The sequence below is a fragment of the Epargyreus clarus genome, unplaced genomic scaffold (genome assembly GCF_041222505.1).
Source record: "Epargyreus clarus isolate Ecla_fem2 unplaced genomic scaffold, WU_Ecla_fem_2.2 ptg000010l, whole genome shotgun sequence".
Lineage (NCBI taxonomy): Eukaryota > Metazoa > Arthropoda > Insecta > Lepidoptera > Hesperiidae > Epargyreus > Epargyreus clarus.
In genome coordinates, this window is record NW_027332218.1 from 11,399,019 (window position 1) to 11,424,350 (window position 25,332).

The 25,332-nt window shown below is 33.7% G+C and overlaps 1 protein-coding gene across 1 annotated transcript in view; it reads left to right on the forward strand.

Annotated features, from left to right (window-relative positions):
* The first annotated feature begins 1,482 nt into the window (after positions 1–1,482).
* The window catches only part of Ibm1 (IAP-binding motif 1), a 140,948-nt gene continuing 117,098 nt past the window's right edge, over positions 1,483–25,332 (forward strand). The window contains exon 1 of the mRNA XM_073077455.1: positions 1,483–2,357. Within this exon, the coding sequence (XP_072933556.1) occupies positions 2,207–2,357 (151 nt within the window). The 5' untranslated portion in view covers positions 1,483–2,206. The remainder of the gene's footprint in view (positions 2,358–25,332) is intronic.

Here is a 25,332-nt window from a genome sequence, read left to right on the forward strand (position 1 = left end):
AAAGCATGTTTGAACTTGTATACATTTTAGTATCGATACAACCTATTCAGTCTCATTAAATCATTATTGTGCTCTTGTACACTGATATTTTAAATATATGCTGTTTTGTGAATATAAGAATGGTATCTTTTGTGAAAATATAAAATAGGTAAGTTTTATTATGCATATTTCTGTAAATGTTTTCACAACCATAAAATAAAGTAAAAAGATTATGATGAGTATCTAGGTATGTGTGATATCTTTACAATGTGTTTTTACATAGTTTTTTTAATAAACACTTGGTACCTAATAGCCATCGATTTTAAAATATTGTTCTTATAATATAGTTTTAGTTATTATTGTATTTCGATATTTCACATTTTTGTCTAGTTTGTAAATTGAATGTGTGTATACTTTTGTGAGTACTTTATAGAAGAGTCGCCATCACCTGAAAAACATTCATTTCTGGAAGATAAAATTTATTCATATTCCACATGCACTTTGTTCAGACATAAGATAAGGTATTTTGCTGGAATTATTTTAAATTTTCGTTATTTCTTCACCACCGACATATGGTATATTAAGCCTCGGACATATTAAGATTCTATCGACAACTCAGCTTTTATAAAAATATTTTTCCATATATTTAAATCAACGTAAGAGCCTCAAAAAATCCTCAAATATTTTTTTTACACTTATTTAACACTACATGAAAGAGTCAAGAAAAAACGTTCAAACAAAAAATTTCGTAAGACGCACGTTTTGTGGGATAATTTCACGTCTAAACGCTAGTTATCAATTTTATTGCCCATATTGAGCCAGTTTAAACAAAGGTTTCCACTTTGCCCTAAGCGCCAATAAACCCAAAAACACCTTAGGTTGCACAAGCCCAGTTCATAGCAAAACCGCGACGATAAAACCGTTTTATACACGCGAACGTACTAAACCATTACCAAATTACTACGAATAAAACACACACGGGCTTTCCTGTCACGGCATCGAACGCTCGATCCTAAACTCGCATTAAACCAGCTTTAAATGTGTCTGAACAAAGAGCAGTTAAAACATCGCGGGTGTCGCTCGCGAAACGTATAGTAGGGCTACAGTGGCAAGCTCGTAACCGAGTGAACGCACTCCGTTTAACAACCCCGTGGACGCGAGCCCTCCATTCTTACGTCACCTCACCCCATACCCAATAAGCCACCCCATTGGCCAGTTTAGTTTGCCGCGCTTTCTTGCTACCAAACTCAAAACTACCACCAATACTTGCGTCCCTCTCACAAAGGGATCTCAACCCCACAACAGACCGAGAAAGCGCAACTCTCTCAATCGCTGCTGTCACAGTGATGTAACCAGTTCCAAGCGAGACAATAGATTCACTAATCTGCGAGAGGGAACGAGATATGACATACGGTGTCACCGGTGATTGTAGTGGTAGAGTGCGAAGGGAACGTGCTACCGTGCGTTCAACTATTTATAATCAAATAGGGTACGCTTGTGTGAGCGTGTGTTCACTTTATGCACCGCACCAACACAGCGACGGGCGCGTCGAGCGAGGCAATGATGTGCACGAAGTATTATCCCTTATTACACGATCCGCTTCCGCGCCGGCCGCACGTACAATAGTCGTCAGCCGACCTCTTTTGTCGAGCGCAGTGCGAAGTGTCAGTTTGTTTACATCGAGAAGCCTAAGCGATGCATAGTGCGTTAGTTAGCGCGATTGTGTCATCGACCGCCGCCGGTTATCGCTGAATTGCGAGTGAATTACGGACAATGATCACGCCGGAGTTTTCGACCGAACTTTTCTGTGAACTTGTGAACTTTTGAAGTCTTCGATTTAGTGATCTCGTTAGCGCCAAATTGAACTGTGACGAAATTCTAAGTCTGTAGACTGAGTGTGCCATTTTTAAGTGTCAAAGTGAACTCTGTTGAACCTAATTTAGAAATAGGCTTTTGAAATTTTTTCGGTCGCGAGATTTTTTATTGCCTTATTTTTACAAGTGCGTATCAAGAATGAGAAAAAGAAACATAAAAAACCGACACATGTGAACTTTTAAAAATCTGAAGAAAAACCGAAACTTAATAAAAGTTTGAGTCGAAGTTGATAAAGAAAACGAAAGAGTGAAGGGCGAGGAAACCCAAACACGCACACAGCATTTATGCATACAAAACAAACCGCGATCTGTCCACGCTTCTTCCGTAGAAAAAGGCGTTTTGAGGGACAAAGATGGCTATAGCGTTCAACTTGCCGAGCGAGAGAGAGGCGACCGAGGAGAACTTTTCACGATTGAACCGGCTCCTAGCCGAGTTGTACGAGGTTCTATGCCACATCTTGGTATCACGGCAACCTGGTCAAGAAGTCCAGGAAAATCGGCGAGGTGAGTGCCCTCGTGAGCCTAACATACCACCTTACCAGTTAAGATGCAATTCGACCTACATCGTGAATTTGGTGATGGTTGTCGCGATAATAAAAGTGTCCCTCGCTTCGTCCCTCTTCAATACCATCAGATAAAATGAAGATTGTTCTAGATAAGTATTGTTAACGGTGATACTGCAAAGCAGATCTGGACTGTTGTTACGTATTTTTAAGTCCATTCCGTCATTGTAATTCATTTCGTGAGATGTTGTGTCAAACTGCACTTAAATTGTTAATGGTGGTTTTACCCAATTTGAAATTAAATTATTTGTTAAATTGAGCACAAAAAATCAGTTTAAAAAATACTTTAATTTTAAATTGGTTATGCGATTCTAACACATTTATCCGCTTTTCTATGAATTTTGCTTTACGATTCTGGATTTGAGTGAAGTTCGACAAAACGCCTCTTGTACCCATTGTTTTCATAGAATTATAATTTTCTACAAATTTTGTGCATTTATTTATATGGATTCTGTTATACAATATTTTTTGTCATTTAATTACACTTCGTACAAAATAATTTTACTAGGTCACTAAGCCATCGCTGTTTATATCAGTGATTTACTTTATCTATTGTAATATGTAACTCGTAGTTATTTATTGCAATATTACTACATAATATTCTCCGCTAAAATTAGTTGAAGTAATGCGAATTTTATAATTCATCACTTTAGTGCTGTTAAGTTTTATTTTTAAATTCCATTTGATCTCTTATTTTGTTTTATCAATTTTAAGTAGCATAATTATGTTTTGGGTAGTTTAATTTATTTCAATCATTTGGATAAATATTTTGTCAATAAACATTTCTCTATAGTGGAACGTTCATATGGATCTCAAATTTTGTTCAGTTCCAAATAATTTCGATAGTCATATTTGATAAGTGCTTCAATTGTTTTTGATTTGAATAGACGCCAAATATTAGTTAAATATATTTTAACGGAATCTTAAAATATCTAAATCTTTTTATTATGGAGAGTCTTCGATCGTACAGATGTCATGAAATTTATAATTTTAACTTAACTGTAAATATAAATAAACCGATAGTTATATTTTTGTTACATTCTAGATTTTTTTCAATAAGTGATGTTTTGTTTCATTTAAATGTAAAATAATATGAAACAGTGTTTCCTAATTTGTATAAACGAAAATATTATGCTGCCGTAGATGTTAGCTGGTATATCTAATTGATTTTATGATTGTAAATATTGCATTTACACTTTTGTGATTTCTCATGTAAGCATTCTCAATATTATCGTGATTATTATTTAAATACAACTACAGTATAAATATAGTTAAGTGCTGCATGTAATCGTCTATACAAATAATATTAAACTGGATTGTGTTTACAATTTACGGTTCCGACAATTGTGGGATATTATGAAATAAATTTATTATTTTGTAAAAAAATATTTTTATTGATCATCAAAACCGTACTCCTTGACAAACATACCAATTATTTGTGAAAATGGCAAACAGTACATATTTTTTTTTGGTGCCACCGAGAATCTATTTTGCTGTTCAGAAGGTGTGTGGCCAATATATAATTTTGAATTCATTCATTTATTTCGAAAAACTGTTTTAAAATAAAGTATTTTCGATGTTTTTAAAAGTAACGTTGAAGTTAAAAAGAAAATTAGATCACAAAATAACCACACACACAGTATCGAAGATGCATACAAGACTGACACAGGATTAATACACAACAGTAATGAAATTCTAAATGTAAATAGCTGACAAAATGCGCGTATTATTGAAACGCGTGCAGTTAAGTCGTAAACAGTGTCAAGCCGTCGGTTCGTCAATCAAGATAAAAATAACACAACTTACATGCGTTAATGTCGCAAACACAAAGCAAGAATTATTTATCATGACCTACACAGATTATTTACCTACTTGCACAGTTAGAATATTAGCAACAATTTAATAAAACTTAAAAAAGTACAAAATTTAGAACTTCACATAAAATTGTAGGTGTTGAAGTTGACAAAGGTACATACAATTTTATTACCATTCATTATATAATTTTACAAATGTAGAAAATTTATGAATATTAGAACAGTTTTCTTCAATTGCCTATTTCAAATTCATATTCAGAATATATTTCAACTCTTCTCTTGACTATGTCAAAAACGGTAAAAAATAGGAACTGGCAATAAATTGCAAAATAAATACTAAAGAAGGATAATATTAGTGATAATGAATAAAATCTTGAAATGAAAATCCTTTATAAGTATGATTTAAGAGAGCATCATAATAAATAAAAGAGCATCATAATAATAAATGTCAGGCAAATAATAAGCTTATTAGAATTAGAAGTAAAACAAATAAGATAAGAAAATACTAATGTCAAACGTTTACTTCATTGGACTATGAAGCCATACCTACGTAATATAACTGCACCGCTAACTCATAAACAGTGTCAAGCCACGCTCGTCAATCAAGCCGAAAATAGCTTGTGTTTACATTGAGCGTCCACTACGGACCTGTTGTAACATGTTCCTTTGAACAATGAAGGAAAAAGTTATAGTCGACGGACCAGGTAAACAATGTTACACTACTCATAATCTAACCGTGACAAATTCTGGCGTAAGTATGTAATTTAAAAGAACTAAAAATATCAATTAAATAAGCCTTTAAACGCAGATAAAAAAGAAGGATTAATTAACGATACTAATAATTCATTATGATATCACACGTAAAATCCTGAACGTTATAATATTTTATATATATTTAATAGTCCATCACATTAAATCATAGCCCTAACCGTGAAATTGTAAAATTACATCGTGCGCAATATAGGTAGGCAGGTTAACGTACAAGATTCAATAAGTATAGAGCCTTAAGAGAGAGACAAACTACGTGAACTAGTTCAAACTTGAAACAAGATACTTAAACTTGCTCTGAATCGTGGCAGCAGTCACGAACTAAGGCTTTGCAAGTTTGAAGATGAAAGCGGGCAGAAAGAAATTTTAGAAAAAATATTTTCCTTTTACTATGATAAACGAAACCACAACTTACTTAAGCTTTATTTATATTGTGTGGGCAACAAAGACTGGACAAACTATTGTTATTTAATAGTTACTTCAAAATGCCAATATATGGAGTAGGAGGAATTAAAGTAAATCCATAGAAAATAATAAGTTATAAGAATTTTATAACGTGGAAATTTAAATATTAATGCAGGGCTTATTAGGTTATATAAAGGGCTATACGAGTTTTGGAATAGTAATTAATATTCATCTTCGTGGTGATGGCATCATGAAGATCTCACTTACGAAAAATCTAAATTATAAATATTAATACAATAAATATGAACGAATTAAATTTTTAATCACGTTTTTACATCGCTTCGGTTCTAAAGCTTGTGCCAATACTTAGCATTGGCAATGGACTCGAAACGAAACGGCATTCGAAAGGAAAATCGAATCGATCGCAATCGAACGTATCGCGGGCGAAGAAATCGAAAACTACTATTGTGGAGTTAATTCTGTGTCTGGCTCTGTTTATATCCTAGACTTGAAATAGATTTAATATTATTAAACTATTATCGGTCTGCGACTAACTCCCGCGGACGTAAAAACAATGAAGTATGTAGAGAATTAGGTGCCTTGTTGGTCTAGAGAAAACAAATTGAGAAATATGAATGCATAAAAATCTATAATCTATATTTATTAAGTACATGTATTTTTATGGTTTGTAATACCAGATTTCTATTTTAGAACAATATCATAGTCTGCTTAATTTATTTCTAATAAATTTTAACTTTAAATTATTATTCTAACAATACCCGTATCAGATTACTCATAGGTACTTATAAGATCTATATATTTTTTCTATATGTATGTGCCTTATAAGATTCTTCTATAGAACAAACTTTTTATGCTCATACGTATTTCATGTCCTTAGTATAGCTAGTTTTGAAAATTGTAAAACGTTTAAAATATTAAGGTTCATCATCAACCCATTAGTGTCCCACAGCTGGACACAGGTATCCTCTCAGTATGAGAAGGATTAGGCCATAGTCCACCGCGCTGGCCAACTGCGTATTGGTAGACTTCACACACCTTTGAGTTTTTTTTATAAATATCTCAGGTATGCAGGTTTCCTCACGATGTTTTCCTTCGCCGTTTTAGCAAGTTTTAATTAATTTCTAATACGCACATAATTTCGAAAAATCAGAGATGCGCAAAGGAGGCCACCAGGCCTCCTATACGCATCTCTGATCTCTCGGCCTCTGATAACTCGGCCTCTCGATTGAGAAGTCCGAGGTTCAAATACCAATCTCGATCGAGAGGCCGAGTTTCTTTACCACTAGGCTTATGCTTTTATTAAGTTTATTAACAGCACAATCCATTTAATTATTTTATTTAGAAGAACCGTTTTTTTAATATTGGCGTATAGAATTGTCACGACGATTTTTTATTCAGAATCAAAAAGCAAAGTTCATTATTGTCTTGTGTGGTCCCTTCGATTGTTAAAACAACTTGAAACCAATTACTTTTTGCAGTTACAAAAACTGTTTTTAACAAATTACCGGCTTTACCACTTTCTCAATAAGAGTGCTTTGATGTATCGTTAGTGACTTTTTATTTTGAAAGTAAGTCACGCTTTGGAGTACTAAGTTCGATTACAATCGACGGGAAAGAGACGCTTGAGCGATTTCAAAGATCATAATAGTTTTTGTCAAGGGGTTCATTTTCAAAATGTTTTCGTTTGTCATCGCTGTGACATTTACTTTTTGGGTTTATAAGGCACGATTGTTACAAGGATTGATTTGTAGAATATAACTAATATTTAACAAATCCGTCCATCTTCCTTCCATTACCATTCCATTACCATTGGCAACTATAACGCACAGTTTAATTACTGAAATCATTTATCGATATCTTTTATTTCACCGTTGAATAATATATTAATTATTTTAATTGTGTGTATTAGTATTGTAGTATTATTCTCCTTAATTTCAACTAAATTCAATTTTTATCCAATCTCTTTCATCATGAAGATGAAGTCCATTAAAAGTCTTGAAAAAGCATTAAAAACTACGTCAAATCGAACTTCATATTTACAAATGGACGATCTTATAAAATGTACTGTTACTCAGATTTTTTGCCCCGAGCCCACATGTGAGGGGATAATAATGTATTCCACAGGTGTTGTCCGAAGCAGGTGCCCTTTTCCCTTTTTGTTTTTTTTTGTCAGGGCCAGACATGTTCAATAGGGTTTATGTCTGTGCTTCTAGCTCCGATTTGGTATATTTTCATCGTTTTTTGAAGATTTTTTTTGTCTTTTACGTGGATGGCTGGGAGGAATAATAATTTTATTGCAACGAGCTTTGAATTCAAAGGAGGCACATGCTGATTGAATTCGAGTTTCGTTTTGTCTTTATTTTTGTTTAGACAAGCTCCTGCTTGTAACCCTTCAAATTAAGTATTAAGTAAGTCTCATTTTTATAATAGCAGGTGATTATATGAAAGAGAAGAGAAAGATCAAAGAGCAGATTATTTTATAGTCTTAATAATTTATATATTATAAGTTCATTTATATTATGACTAGCTGACTCGGCAAACTATGTACCGCCTCAAAATCTATTTATCAAATATATCTAATATATAAAAGTCTCGTAATTTTTTTTTATTTATATGGCAACATAACGTTTGCCGGGTCAGCTAGTTTCATATAAAATATAGCCTATGTTACTCGTGTATAACGTAGCTTTCGGATGGTGAAAGAATTTTTAAAATCGGTCCAGTAGTTTTTGAGCCTATTCATTACAATCAACCAAACAAACAAAGTTTTCCTCTTTATAATATTAGTATAGATTAATTTATAACTAGCAAATAACTTGATATAAATTTACTAAAATGTTCTTGGTTTATCTTTTTATGATTGCGTCCGTAACAAATCTAATCTGACCTGCTTTATGATGTCAAATCTTCTCTTGGTTCGTGGTTCGGTGAAGTTGATCACTTAAATTAGTTTTCATGGGTAGAAACGGATCGTGATTAGCTAATACTCTTATTCTATCCTAGCCCGTGAAAGTCGATAACTATCTAAATATAAAGTAACGATCATATACTAGTTAGACTTTAAAAAATACACCTCAGAAGTTAATACAAATTCTTAAAAAGTAATCACAATTTATAAATTATATTTCAAGATTAACTTGTTTCAAAACACAAGTCAGGTTAACAATTATACTTTAAAATCATAACTTGTAAAACAAATTTTATTTAACATAATAATATGACCCCAAATCAACTCTCAACCTCAATGTAGATTTTTATTAAAATAGCTAACCTGTTAATGTTATAATTAATAATTATTATGTTTACTATAAACATAATTTAAATATAACTACAATTAAAACCACAAATATTTGTATAACAAGTGTGAATAATATTCTTTAGTTAACCCATTTCATGGTCAATAAAGTTTGAAAAGATCCCCATTTTTATAAATTGTAAAGATTTGCTTTCAATGTTCCCGCGATCTAAAATAATTTATTTTCACTTGAAAGTTATTTGTGAAATTAATAACTAAGATTTTTTGTATTTACAATTGAAAATCGTGCTTTCTTTTAGGCAATAATTAAGTCAACATTATTTTTTGTCTGTTCGTCTGATCGAAAGCTAATTTTGTCGTAAAGTTTTATACAAGTTATTACTTAAAGTGGTGAAAACTTTGTCTTTTATAAGTAGTCTCGGTTACTTGGTTTTATTCTGTACCATTCTTTTCGTCAACTTTTACATCTATTCATCCAAAAAGACGTAAAACTTCCAGAATTTTATGGTCAAAAGATTGTATATTTATTTTTACTATACGTTTACTGCAACTACATTGACAGTTTGTTTTGCATACAGTTCCAGGTTCGATTCCCGGCCCAATCCAAAACACAACAACTTAGTTTATCCATATCTTGCGTGTCTTGATGATACACAAAAATGAGTACAAAACAAACCATTTTTTGTTTTTCTTTTTTTTAATTTTTTTATCTAGGGGGAAACCTTCAAAAGGTACCCGACGACGTGGGAGCAACTTCGAGTTATGTGGGATTTTTACCGCACTAAAACCCCCCCGGTGGCCGTCCTCATCGCTTGTTGGAGAACTCCGGGATCTCCAACGGAACACAACCGGAGTCCTCCAAGCACGATGCCCCGATCGGGCTCTGCCCTGGGAGAGCATTTTTCGCTCCTCCCAAACCATCTGATGTTCTCGACAGTATGCGACCACACATACCGCCGTCCTTCCCGGGGTCGTTTACTGGACGGTTCGAGCTCCCACTCTTGCCGCCCGCAACCCCGGAAGCCCCTTTTTAGTCGCCTCTTACGACAGGCAGGGGATACCGTAGCCCTATTCTAGTCCCGGAACTACAGGAACAACCAAAACAAATCTAGACTAAGAATATAATTTAAAATACATACACGTCAGCCTAGCCACCGCACCTCTCACCGATATACCTATTTACCACTGCGCAAAGTAAACTTTCTTATTTATTTTTTAATTGAAACTTTACGCAGTTTATGAGCGAGAAATAAACATGAGTAAATACTGTAATTATTATGCAATCCTTTAAATATGCGCTATGATTGCATTAATGAACTTCATGAACAGGGAAATTAGGTCGAAGGGTAACGCAACTGCGTCGTTACTACCTCCACCATAGAGTAGTAATAAGTGTAGAGTGACCAATGTCAACATTTATTATATCGAATGAGATTATGTATAGGTTTCTTTTTTATAATATATGAGTAGTAGTCAAGCATGCAGTCCACCTGATGGTAAGTGGCTACTGCCGCCCATGGATCATCAACACCAGACAGGATTAGATATTCCTGCGTGAGGTCGTCACAGATGCACCGCTACACGTGAGGACTAAGCTGGAATGCCTCGGAAAAATACGTGTCACTTACCAAACCCTTCAAATGAGATCATAACGTTAAACACTGCTGTTATGAAACAGAAAGGTGTGGAGGTGGTGCCGCCGTAGCCGAACTACTAAGGGTTCTACCACCTTCGAACCAGTCTAACACATGTATAGTCACTAAATCTAATTAGACTTAACTAACCTTAGCTATTTAAAGCCTATTTTCGTATAAGTCTAGCGCAAATTTAAGTTTTTTAGTAATATTATTTCACATTGAAGACACGTTAAGTGTGATCACTCATACTCATGTGACACCGTTTGGTCTGTAAGGCGTGTAAAGAATGATACATTATGTACGAACATAAGATCAAAAAAGTTAAAAGCAGTGATAGCCTAGTGGTTAAGAAACTCAGTCTCTTGATCGGGATGTCTGAGTTTCAAATCCCAGGCACGCACCTCTATTTTTTCAAAGTTATGTGCATATTAGAAATTAATGATCACTTGCTTAAAGCGGTATCGGAAAACATCGCGATGAAACCCGATAAAAAAAGATTAAAAAAAAACTTTTCAAAGGTATATGAAGTCTACCAATTCGCACTTGGTCAACGCGGTGGACTATGGCCTAATCTTTCTTATTCTGAGAGGAGACCCGTGCCCAGCAGTGGGATGGGACAGTGATAGGTTAATGATGATGATACGATTTAAAAAAATACCCACATTGGGGTAAAAAAGTTCTAATTGATTTCTAATACACACATGACTTCGAAAATTCTAATAAGACTGTAATTCCAGAATTTATGTAACTAGTACATAGTTTTGTATCTCTATTTTATTCCTACTCTACGTTCAGCTAATGATCGTACATAAAGGATGAAGTACTAAATGTCAAGGAGCTTCGGGGACCAGAGCTTCTCCAATTACTCGTGTTAGTGTGTCAAGATGATTTTATACTTTAACTTGCTGCATTTTCAACCAGAAACGTCTATTTTTAGTAGGTCAATGGTACACTTACCTAAGTGGAATATGAAAAATCATAAAGTAAACATCATACAATTATCGCTTTTGGATGTGGTTTCATCAGATTTTTAATAGGGCATTTAATAAGAATATAGTAACTTTAATTTGGTTAAAAATTCTTATTGTTATATTTAACCAAGGAGTTCAAGTGATAGTCGATATAAACTTAAACAAACCAAATACATAATCAAATCACTTAATCACTCGATATACGAGTAACTATATTTAAACCATACCTAACATAGAAATTATTAATTAAACATAGAAAATGCAAAATGAAACATACAAGTAACGCCATCTATTAGCATAGTTTTGAAACACGTCTTTAAACGATACGTTTCTTTTGACATGATGATTCATTGAGAAAATACATATTTCTAAGCATTAAAATTCCTTATTCTAATCCTTTAAACCTTAGTATAAATCCATAATATCTCCGCAAATTATAGTAGAGTAGGTATATTAAAATGTCAAGGATGAATATTGCTTTAGGGCTTTCCAATTACGGCAGACTATGTCAGTATGTCAATATGCCCACCGTTTATATTTACAGTTATTTTCATATAAAACCTAGATCCAATTTAACTTTTATTCTTAACATTAGTTGGTTAGATGGTTATTAAAAAATCATATCTAGGTAATAAGTGACGTAGATGAGTTACGGATAAGTTGGCGGACTAATTTGGAATGCCTAATATGCCTAAATATGGTGAAACAATAATAAGATAATTCGAATGTGGTAGAACCCTTTGTGGTTTGACTCCGGCGGCACCTCCATCGTACTTATTTCTGCCTAATAACAGCAGTGTCAAGCGCTGTTTAAAGGGGGTGTTAATGGAGACATACTCTGAAGCTTTCCAGATTAGTCCTCAGGGGTAGCGGCGTGTCTGTTGCCGACCGCAGATAGGAATATCTAATCCTATCTGTTGTTGAATACAGGTGTCCATGAGCTGCAGTAGCCACTTACCATCAGATGAACTGCATGCTTGTCTGCTACTCCTATATTATAAAAAAAACTTCAATAGTTGGACCTTCCACGGAAAATGCGCTATCTGTTTGGATAGTCTAAAATTATAAAAAAAAAAAAATTACCTCATCCATTAAAGTTCCAGACCTAAGAACCATTTAAACAAAGTCAAATAAATAAAAAGTAAACCTTTTGGAAGACATTATTATACAGGAAGTTGATCATTTAGATGTAATCAACTTAACAAGCGATCATCTTAATTAATTAGTCTCGAGCAATAGTACTCATGACGATATTGAAGATATTTTAATCAAACTAAGAGATTAGAAATCTTCAGATATACAATGCAAACTGCGGACAAAATCCTCGAATTAAGATTTGAAAACAATATTTTGTTGGAATTTGACATATGTATTTTCAAAAATATACTTGTATGTAGGTACTAGTAAGATCATTTTGTAAAAACGGACACAATATTTATTCAATGTTATGAAATCCTAAATAAATATAAGTTCACTGTTCAAAGTATATACTTAATAATGAATAAGCACGAAGTGTGTTAACAAATTTCGGCAATGCACGCAATACTGTACCCTTAGTACGAGTTTTTACGTTTTAACAAAAATTACTGTTATGTTTTGGTTTACGTATTTCTCATATATTTCCAATCAGTTCCGATACAATCCACAGCCATCAGCTAGGGGTGCTGATTGGAAATGTATAAGCAAATACGTAAATAAATACCAAAACAGTCATTTTTGTAAAAACGTAAAAACTCATACTAAGTAATGTACACTACATAACTATTTGACCCGAAACTAATGATAAGACAATTAACAGATTTACGAACTATTCTCATGTTATACTATTTACCCACTCTTCAAAACAACAGAACCAATAATTCGTTCAAAGTTATTGATAAAATCTCATTGAAGTAATTCATTATATTGTAAATCAGCTCAAGTACAATATTGAACGGCACACAATTCTATTTTCGTCATTATCCACTCAGCTGTTGATAAGCTTCGTCATAACTAAAGAATACGTAGAAATGAATAGGGATTGTAATTTTTCATATTATTCAATAACCGTTGTGGGTACTGGAAAACCACTTTATACTTGTTTCAAATTAAAAGCGTCATCTACTTATTTCATGCAGTAGTTGTAAAGATTTGAATTAGTGTGACGTAACGATCACTATCTGAGTACGATTTGTGTAATATGTTTTCTCACTAACAGAAATAAAGTTACAATTTCAGTGACACTACATTTAAAACCATAAGTAAATTCAGCAACATTGTAATGTAATAACAATGTCAATAAAATGAAAAATAAACATTATTTAATTTTATAAAAATTATGGTTGTTCCAAATGAGTTGTCCACACTGCCGTCTTTGAACGACGTGTATAATCAACTTCAAAATATATTTAGTCTTAAATGAGGTCAGCCGTAGATGCGTTCATTTACCCTTGATACAATACCTCGAAAACCAAGCAAGTCTCATATGAAAATATGTTTGTCTTACGTGATTTCACCACAATATATCCAGTCTGTTCGCCCTTTCTATTTCTCATTAAATCTATGGTCATAACCAGCAATTGTGTTTATAATTATAATTGTTGTAATTCTACACCAGATGTTTCTGTCCACGTGTCACCAATTATTATGAGACAAAGGCTCGGCCATTGTCCTAAGTTGTATGGTACAAATATAAAGCGTAAAGCTATTAATTGTAGTAAATTATTAGTTATATCTCCATGTTTCTTAATTTTATGAATTTATTAATTAAAGCTGTTTCATTTCTTATTTATTATTCATTTTCCTTATACTTCGAATCTTAACTTTTCTGAAAAACATCTCTATTAAAATCACGTTTATAGTTGTCTGTCTGTTTCATCATACCATCACTTTCAAGTTACCTCAATGGAAAAAGCTTATATTTGGTATATTTACTGAGTTAAGCTGCCGTAGGACGTAAATAATCGAATACTGATTTTGGAATTTGAAAATTGGAAATCCAAATTAGAAATATACCGAGTACTTATATTATGTTGTATAAATATATTTTTGGTTCTTAAATACAGAACATAATTTAATTGGACTCCAACTTGATTTGCCGGTAAATTTGAAAGCACATACAACTTCGTGTAATGTTTAACTCAATTATAATAGTTCTCAATAGAACAATATTAACAACGACGTTATGTAATTGCATTTGAACGTGGGAACGTACATGCATCAGTACTCAAGAAAAATAATGATACACTTTATTAGACTTCAAAATTACTCCATTATGCTTCAGCTTTTGTTTTATCGGCGATTAAGTGAGACGTTACATTAAATTTCTCGTAACTTGCTTCTAAGTTGGAGGCATTATTAACAGTTTTAATGCTAGCATTATTAAAACTGGGCCAGAGTAAGCAAGCGTGTGAACGATGTTCATACTAACACGACAATAAACACAAACAAACGTTTAAAACATTTTAATGTTATTTAATCATTTTGTATACCGTATAGAAATATCATTCATATGGTTTACCCATAAGTTCTGTATACGAAGTTTCTATTAATAGGCGGAGAGTTAACTTTAAGTAATTCGTATATTTTTGCCATAATTCATTGATGAATCACTACCTGCTACATATTGACGACCGTTAGCTCAGTAATAAATTTATGATATAGAGTTATTTTTTTATAAAACTAGAATAAAATGTACTTTAGCTAACTGTTGTTCAAGTTAAGATCCATTAAAATAACGACATCTCTTGCAGATGACATAAAAGAATATCATAAAGGAGCTTTTGAATAAAATATTTGTGATATCGGTGTGGCTCCTCTGCTATTTCCCAAACTGGTGTTAAAAAGAAGCATTAATAGACTTCAGATAGGACTATACGACCTATTACAAAAGAAGCATTAATAGACTTTAGATAGGACTATACGACCTATTACATCTCACATTAGTTACAATTAGAACACTGTGTTAAAAGGTGGCAGTCATCATTCACAACTAAATTGGTTATATTCCCATCTATTTTTTTTAAACGTATGGTATGACTGTACAGAATCCCACAAACTAATAAAAAATTCCAACAACATTGTTAATGTTACGAAAGAATTCTTGTAAAAGCCCATCTTCAGTTATTATGACGAATCGTGACGATCCACGACATTTAAAGCGATGCTGTTGATAAAGTCTTCATTAAAACTGAATTTTTTAGAATATAAAATGAACAATAATGTAGTCTTACTTATTAATGTTTAGTTACAGACTAAACATCTTTATCGCATTGTTACATTCTTTTTTTTTCCTTAAATTCCTTTTTATTCCTCGTCTAATCTTGAAATGATCTTTTGAAAGTGGTAGAACCCTTTGTGGTTCGACTCCGGCGGCACCACCGCCACACATATTTATACCTACTAACAGCAGTGTTAGGCGCTGCTGTGTTCCGTTTTGAAGGGTGTGGTAAGGAAGACAGACTTTTCCGAGGCGTTCCAGCTTAGTCCTCAGGGTAGCGGTGGCCAACCTCAGGGATATCTAATCCTATCTGGGGTTGATAACAGATGTCCATGGGCGGCAGTAGCCACTTACCATCAGGTGGACTGAATGCTCGTCTGCTACTTCTATTTTATAAAAAAAAATATCGAGTCAAACGTACAACTGACAAAACTAAACGTTGTGTTAAACGTTTACTTAACGCTAGGCAACGTAAACTTTAGGATCTCAAAAAAATCTTTAACTCAAATATTACAGACTTTTAAGCTGCTACCTTGATGCCGATATATCCGAATCTGCTGATATAATAATTATTTTCAAAAACAAATAAGTATTAGTGCTTATCTAAGTTATAAAAGGTATTCATGCATTTCATGATTTTGGGCCCACTGATTTAAAATGTTTAAATCAGAATTTTCATACTATTATATCAAGTAAAAGTTGAAAATGCTTATTCTAATAAGGATTAAATATTTACAGTATATACATCAAATGAATCGTTGATGAAATTGGATGATATCGTGGTCTAACCCATTGACATTTGTACCAAAAAACCGACATCTTACAGTTTAAGATTTTGAGGGCAATCAAAAACCAGTTTCTCGCAATAAATTCGGATTATGGCTTACGTTTTTGTTTCAGATGAGTCGGGTTATGTTGTTTTTGTTTTATATTATTTTGGGTCAGTTAATTGTTTTTGCCAAGAGTGGAAGAACAATTTGGTTTGATTTTTTAAATTTTTTTCTTAAACCATTTTTTTCCATATAAATTTAGTTTCAAAATAAATTTGAAACGTTCAAACCTATTGCGTTTGATATTTTAATAATGAATATTATTTATGTTAATTTTTTTCGATTAGTCCGATTTACTTATTTGCTTATAATATTTAGTAATAATGTCTACGTTTTACACAAGATTGCATTTTGTCCAATAAATTTTGTCGTTTCATCTAATAACCAATTTATAATCAATTGCCCACTTATATTAAATTTCCATTTAAATTTAAACATAGATTTGCTTAATCTCAGTCTTAGATACCTTCAAAGTAATAGTTGTATTTCGCGCAATCCATCTCTTGTTTCCTCGTAAACAACCTTCTAAGAAACTTTTCAATCTACGGCTTAATCGGAACTGTTCTAACATAATTATGGTGACCAATCTTTTCTTTGTAAACTCATAGGATCGATATTCCTGTTATTCAAGGGGTAAGGCGTTTTCCTAGAATTTATTTTTATTGGTTTGTTGTATATTCGAGAACTGCTTCCCAATTCTAGATTCAATAATTTTAATTTAACTTTTTCCGCATCCTAATATAATAAGTTAATGTTATTTTTATCTCTTGCACGAGCATAAATGTATCAATGCTCTTTATATATTTATGAACTGAATGTCAGTGATGTTGAAGGAAAAGTGTGAGGAGTTTGCTTAAAATGAAATGTCTGAATCTTGCGTGATTACCTGCATGGCTTATAATACAATTTTCATCTAACGTCGCTGCACACAGGTCTCTTTCCAAAACTAGTTATTAGGAGCCGTGGACATTTGTAATCAATTACAGATGGGTTTGGAGTCTGGCTTGAAGACGGCCACAGATGTATTGTTTTGCCTGAGAATAGCATCTTAACATCGCATCAATAATTGTGACTCCGGAGTAAAACGACTAAAGGTTCTGTTACTTTCAAATATACCACCTTCTTAAAACGTTCTCAAAATTACAGTTAAGTTACAATAAAGTGACGAATAACTTCTTTGTAGTTGACAAAGGATTGATTTTCCTGCTCACCTTTTGGTTAGAATAGGCTGTTTTCTGAGAAGGCATTGTTTGCGGTTAGTTTTATTTAATCTATACTCAGAAGTCGGAACAGCTTTATTGAGCATTATAATATCTGGTGGGGATTATCTGGAAACTGTAAGTAACGTTGCTTTGTTTATTGTTAAAATAACGGTATTTATTAAGTGCGTTATAGTAACTTATTGGAAAAATATTATTGACATTGGTATTTTTCTTATATTATTATTATTGAATGCGAATGCTAAAGTAACTGCAAGATTCTAAAAATCTTCGTTATGTTATAATAAATAAAATATACTATATCCAAAAAAAAATTCGTGAGAAGTATCTAATTTAGTTATGATTATTCTTATGTTTGTAATCTGGAGGCACGGCAGTGCCTCCGCCAAGTCGAGCCAAAGCCAAAAAAAGCGGCACGGCCGTAGTATTCTTTTCTCGAAGCAATTCGGCCCATTTTCGACCTCCTGTAACTTCGTTGCATATGAAGCTAGAAGCCTGAATTTTCAGGAGCCAAGCAAGCATTGTGTAGACACGGTATATTTCAAATTTCATTAAATTTGAACCAGTAGTTTAAGAATTACAAGTAGTCAAAGTTCGTAATTTTGTCACTCACTCACTCACTGACTGACCGATCATCAAAAGTTTAAGGCACTTCTAGCAGACATAGAAGGTTGAAATTGAGAATACAATTAGTGTTTAGTATATAACTCATGGGAAAACTAAAATATTTTGCAATTTCTGTCCAGTTATCTAGATACACCAACTACATTAAATAACTTTGTATCCTATATAAGTTATATAGGATGACAAAGTTACATTTGCAGTTAATGAATCTATGTTTCTGTCCGCGAAATGTACGAGTAGTAGGGGAGCCCATGATGTTAAATGGGTAGAAACTCGAGCGTCGATAGGACCTATATGATTGTGTAGATTACACGTTAGAGTGAAGGAAAGGTTGTGTGATATTTTTCGATTCACCGTGGGAATAGTTTCTAGACGATTCGAAAGATGTAAAACGCAGAGTCAGACATACTCAAGGCGCGGCAGGTTAGTGATAGAGTATATATCTCTGATGCCGGAAATATGTTTATCTGCTGGTTTGCATAGGGGGGGGGGGGGGGGCAGCCATACGAGAGGCAAAAATGGAAAAAAAAGTAACCAGCGCATTCGATTTTCAAAGGGGATATGAAGTTACCCCAGATGAGTCGCCCATTCGAAAGACTGACGATCCGATTCGAAAGACTGTTAGTGACTCTTCGAAAATAAAATAGAATGAGAATGTATGAAGAATAATGTATTTTCCATAAAATTAGCCTTTTCCTTTAGTTTGTTACACAGCATTTTTCTAGCATTATTTCGTTTATATTAAAAAAAATACCGCACTCGAGTATGTCCAGGTATAGATTTTTTTGCAACCTTATTACTCCCTAACGCTGCCCTCAAATCGTCAGGTTAAAATTTATTGTTTTCAGCATGTAATTAAGCTACTATAGATAATACTATTTTTTTTTAATAATCTGACGGAGTTCCCTGGTTGAACCCCCAAAATGGATGGTTTAAGATACTCTATAGGATGTAAGGTATCTCCCATATCTTAATCTGCCGCGTTCGAGTCACTCTCAAAATCCCGTCTTGGGCTCCCCTACTATTATTGGCGACGACTTCAATTGTTTCTATTCTCGAGACATAAGACGTTTTCTATTCCAACTTCAATTTAAATTCAATACAAATAATTGGTGAAGTGCGAATCGAACTCTTACACTGAGGGTTCCGTACCACAAAAATATTTGTTTATTTATTTTTATTTTTACTAATTGATATTATAGCTGCCATATAATGCATTGTGAACATTTCAACTGTAACATCTACGGTTCAATCATTAAAATGAAAAACGGCAAAAAATAGCAGGTCCTTATATGTTTGTCCCTGTAGTTCCTGGACTAAAAAAGGGCTACGATATCCCGTGCCTGTCGTAAGAAGCGACTAAAAGGGGGCTTCCAGAGTTGGGAGTGGCAGCAAGGAGCTCGAACCGTCCAATAAGTGTCCCTGGGAAGGACGGCGATATGTGTAGTCGCATACCGTCGTGAACACGGGATAGTTTAGGAGGAGCGAAAACTGCCCAGGGCAGAGCTTGATCGGGGCATTGCGCTTGGAGGACTTCGGTTGCGTTCCATCGGAGATCCCGGAGTTCTCCAACAAACGTTGAAGACGGCCACCCGGCGTCACTCCCACGTCGTCGAGTACCTTTTGAAGATTTCCTCCTTATAAAGAAAAAGAAGGTCCTTGTATGGCAACTCTCATTTATATAAAAGTTTTTCTTCTTACTTTTAGTACTTGTTGTTAAAGCGGCCACCATTAAAAAATAAGTTCATTCCCATTCCGTAAAAAAATAAGTTTCTATCTATAAAGGTTCCAGAAATAGAGCTCTATGTCAGACAGACAGCTTAGAAATAGGGTTCCGTTTTTACCCTTTGGGTATGGAACCCTAAAAAGTAATATAATATCAAAAACATTCCGAATTTCTGACAAATGTCATGACAAAAAACTAGATGTTACGGCTAATGTGCCTAAATCAGTTAAAACGCAGATTAGCTTGCCCATTACCTTTTTTTTTTTTCTTTTCGAGGAGGAAACCTTCAAAAGGTACCCGACGACGTGGGAGCGACGTCGGGTTATGTGGGATTTTTACCGCACTAAAACCCCCCCGGTGGCCGTCCTCGGCGCTTGTTGGAGAACTCCAGGATCTCCAACGGAACACAACCGGAGTCCTCCAAGCGCGATGCCCGAATCGGGCTCTGCCCTAGGGGAGCGTTCGCTCCTCCCGCAACATCTGGTGATTACGACGGTATGCGACCACACATACCGCCGTCCTTCCCGGGGTAGCATACTGGACGGTTCGAGCTCCCACTCTTGCCGCCCGCAACCCCGGAAGCCCCCTTTTAGTCGCCTCTTACGACAGGCAGGGGATACCGTAGCCCTATTCTAGTCCCGGAACTACAGGGACAAGCTTGCCCATTACCTAAAGTACAAAACGAAGATTGTATCAATTTTCACCCCTTGACGTCGACCCGTGCATGTCATGATGCGTCGTCGTGTCATGAATTTACGACAAACATTGTATATTTTCACGAAACAATATCGCTTTGTGGCACAATGTCGCTATGTGTCACGATACATCGTCGTGTCGTAAAAAGGCATGTGTTTTAGCCCTAAGAACAAGTCTGAAAAGATGTTTCGAATTTTAACTACATAGTTAATCTGCATATTTTCTAGCTAATCTTAAGACTGCCTAGTTAATGTGTATGCTAACGTATTCTACAATATAACGGTAACATATAAAAAATACAATAACTGTCGTGAGGTAAAGCAACTGTCACCGTATTATAAAATAATAATAAGTTTGTTTCCAAGGAAACAAATGTGCAAATTTCGGCCTTATTGCGCTTAAATAAATGTCTGTATGAAAATAATAAGCTTACATATACAAATTTACAATGTTCAAAATGAAAAACCCTAATAACTTCTAAACGGATTACCCTTATTACACAATTCCTTTTGCCCTATCCGTTTTAGACCTAAATCTACCAAATGGCCTTAAAGACAAACCAATATCTACACAAACAAAAAATCATGTTTTCAACTTACGTTATATTTGATACGTAATATTACATAAATTTAGTTAAGTTCGTTTCAAATTATTCGAAATAAGAAACTGTTATATAAATCGAGCTTAGATAGCCACTTTATAACATATTCTTGCCATGATCACCAAAAATATCAGCTCCTAGTGGCTCGGTACAACAGCAAACACCGACTTACCTCCCTAAAAAAATGATAGCTATAAAAAAACGAAAATGCACAGTTTAATGTTGAATTTAAACAACCGTCCATTGCACAATTAGGGTATTTTTTTTTGCTCCATTGCTCGTACAAAACAAACATAATAGTTATATATAAAATGATATTGTTCGGTGAGCTAAGTTTTAAATAGAAGTGAATAAAAATATAGTCTAGCTGAAAATATGTATTATTAATATACTCTGGAAATATTAATTCTAAAAATAACTACAGGTTGAATGCAGAAGACAAGTGCAGACTAATAATTTAAGTATGAATTTGTTAGCGGTGAGTAAATTTACTGAAAAAGGATTTACTGTTAATTTCTTGAAAAACGGTTGCACTATTAGTAATTCTATGGATAATATCATCGCAACTGGCCACAACGTAAATGGTATATATAAATTTAAACAATTTGTCAAATCACCGATATGTAATTTGACAATGTCAAATAAATATTGGCATAGAAGACTAGCCCATATTAATCCGGAATATATGCGAATTTTAAAGAATATTGTGACTGGTCTTGATAATGTGAACATTACGACGGATATGACGACTAGTGAGAAACCATTTCCAAACCTCTGAACGCGAACGAACGATATACTGGAGATCGTACATACAGATTTAGGTGGTCCCATGGAAGCTACTTCACTCAACGGTTCAAGGTACATGTTATTATTTATCGACTATTATTCTCGAATGACACGATGAATGTTTATTTTCTAAAACATAAGAGTGAGTCTTTAAGAAATTTCAAAAATATAAAGTGTTGAAAAGGGAACTAGCAAGTCGAACAAATGTATGAGATCAGATAGTGGGACGAAATTTTGTAATAGAGCTTTCAATACTTTCTTGTCAACAAATGGAATTCTACATCAGAAGGCGATACTATATACCCCTAAACAAATTGTTGTGGTTGAAACAGCTAAGAGAACTATTATTGTAAATGCGAGAAGTCTAAAACGAATGTTATCATTATTAAATAAATATTTCATTTCATTTCAGAAGTCAGAAGTCTATTATAAATTGAAACGAATTTGAGCAAGAGCAGTAAATACTGTGGTTTATTACCGGAGTCCGACGAAGTCAGTGAAAGATTACCAATGATTTTTGTCGGATATTCAGAAGAAAGTAAGGGATGTCGATTATTTAATACGAAGACACGTTAAATCACAATAAATAAATAAATCACAACCAGTAGAGATGTTTTTTCCTGAGGATACCTAATGGGAATAATTTCAGTAGTCAAAATAGTAACTTTTTTAGATTTAATTTATTGTCATGTTCGAATGAAAGTGATGATGAATGGCAAGATTATTTACATAACTACAAAGACTAACTACAAAAATTTAATTGGCTTTAAAAAATCTGTTGTTGAGATTCAACTAGTAGAAGGTACCGGAAAGGAAAAGAGTAGAAATATCTACAAAAAGGAATGAGATGCCATCAAAAACAATGCTTGTAAAAAGATCCAAGTCTCGCCATTCAGTTCTTCTACCGTAAAAAGTTTTGAGATCTATGTAAAACCAAGCCGGTAAATGTATGCAGTCCCTACTTAAGGGACCTTCTGTCTTAAGGTATTATCTCACTATCTAACCTAACAACATCTCATGGGACCATACCAATATTAAAAATCTTTTATGTTTTAAATAAATTGACTTGGCAATCGTACTAATGTTACCTGTGTGATGCGATATGATAAGATGAAAACACAATGTGACTTGCAGTACGATTGCCACGTTAATTTATTTAAAACATAAAAGATTTTTAATATTGGTATGGTCCCATGAGATGTTGTTAGGTTAGATAGTGAGATAATACCTTAAGACAGAAGGTCCCTTAAGTAGGGACTGCATACATTTACCGGCTTGGTTTTACATAGATCTCAAAACTTTTTACGGTAGAAGAACTGAATGGCGAGACTTGGATCTTTTTACAAGCATTGTTTTTGATGGCATACATTTATTTATATTTGCTTGAAAGAAAATAATTTACAATCTTAGATGCAAACAAGAATTTTTAATGTAATTTTTGTTTATGCAAAGTAATTGCAATCATTTAATATTTTTACTTTTGGATACCATACTTATCATCATATAAAGATTATTTTGTCCCAGACAATGTTCTCGGCAAAGAAAGGAACCAAAGGTCACTGGTTCATTCACCTGCAAGCCACTATCGGATGACCTTTAGAATCTTAATGAGCAAACCCTGGCGTCTACCAGGTGGGCAAAGCGATTCGAAAATTTTTAATTAAATTATTACTCCTGTCATAGAACTGTTGATTATGACATGTTGATAATTTATGACAATTTTTACATCATGAACATGTGTGGGGTGATGTTACCCACCTGGTTAATGTTAGCATGTGTAATATAGCAAATTATGATGAAGATGATAAACATCTTGATTGAGACTGTCCTAATACTAAAGGTGGTAAACAGACGTTTGCATGAGGCGCCACCGGTACACCTATTTCTGTTATAACAGCAGAACGTTGCTGTATATTGGGAGAATTTATTTTCGAACTATTGGAATGGATCTTTTCGAACTATTTCTATACTATTACTATCAAACAGTGTCAAACAAATTTTCGTACCTCGTAATACGTTTCATTTTTGATCAATACTATCACCAAGATACCAAAAATAAAACGTAAATACAAAACTTGCGGATCAATACTTTTTAATACATAACAAAATATCACCATATAATTAAGTCTTCCTTGCTGGGAATGGAACCTCTGAAAATAAAGACGACTGCGCTATTCGGTTCTTTAAAATAAACTTTGTCCTTCTTTGATTCAACTTTTTTGAGTCTTCAAATGTGTGTCCAATATTCTTATATTTACTGTAACCATCTTAGTTCTATTGAGCTATTAATACAAAAACTAACTCATAAAACCTGGTTTATCGACGGGAACTGGTTCTATCCCGAGTAAAGCGCTACCGGTAGTAAATCACTATACTTTATAATATAATGATCAGTTTCTATGCTCTGGTGTACAATTACAAAGTGGAAGCTGTTAAAATCTGTTGCTACATTTACATGCCCCGGGTTAAGTTTACTTCGTAGTTGACTCGCTTCGATGATTATTTTCTCGTAAGTCAGAGCAGTGGTTATAATTATTAGGGTCCTTAGATAACTAATAGTGTAAGCATATAAGTTCACACATTTGCAATTAGTTTGTGGAATGTGCCTTGTGTTTTTAAAGATATAAAAGCTTTAGTTGATTTTTATTTGAAAATGAAGTATTTTTTGTTCTTAGGCCATCGACAAAATATCTAAAACTCATGTTTGAATTTGTTATCATAGTTACTATAATTACTACATTGTTAGATATAATTTTACTATATGTGTTTTTATTTTTTGTTTCAGGTAAGATCATTTGTTATTCAAAATCCTGAGATTTCTCACGAGTGATGAATTTTATATTATCTGGTGAGTACACATCTATAAGTCTCTTTTAATATATAATTAATATTGAAGAATGATGTGACACAATCAGATAGACATAATAAACAGTATCTTAAGCCGTCCCAAACAGATCCGTTAAATTAAGTCAACCATAAAGTTCAATCACACTTCTCTATACTCTTACTCGTCCATTGTAACCCTATAACAAAAAACTGTGACATTGGTCAAAGAAGCAAAGTTAAAATTGCGGCGAACGATACCAAAACAAACGAATATGTGCCTTATTTTACAGTGCATACCGTAGAAAATGGTCTTTAAGGGATATAGGTAACAGCAAAAACAAATTTGTAAGAAGCACCGCCGATCGATCATACGAACTTTATTAGACGTCGGATTAACTTCTGATTTGAAATAAGAAGCGTAATTTGACACGAGTTTTATCTGACGATAGTTTGATACGAGAAAGCGTTAGTTGAATTTAAGATTCATGTAGCTTGGGAAGATCTGAATCGAACGCACAGATAAGGCAAAGGTTGGTA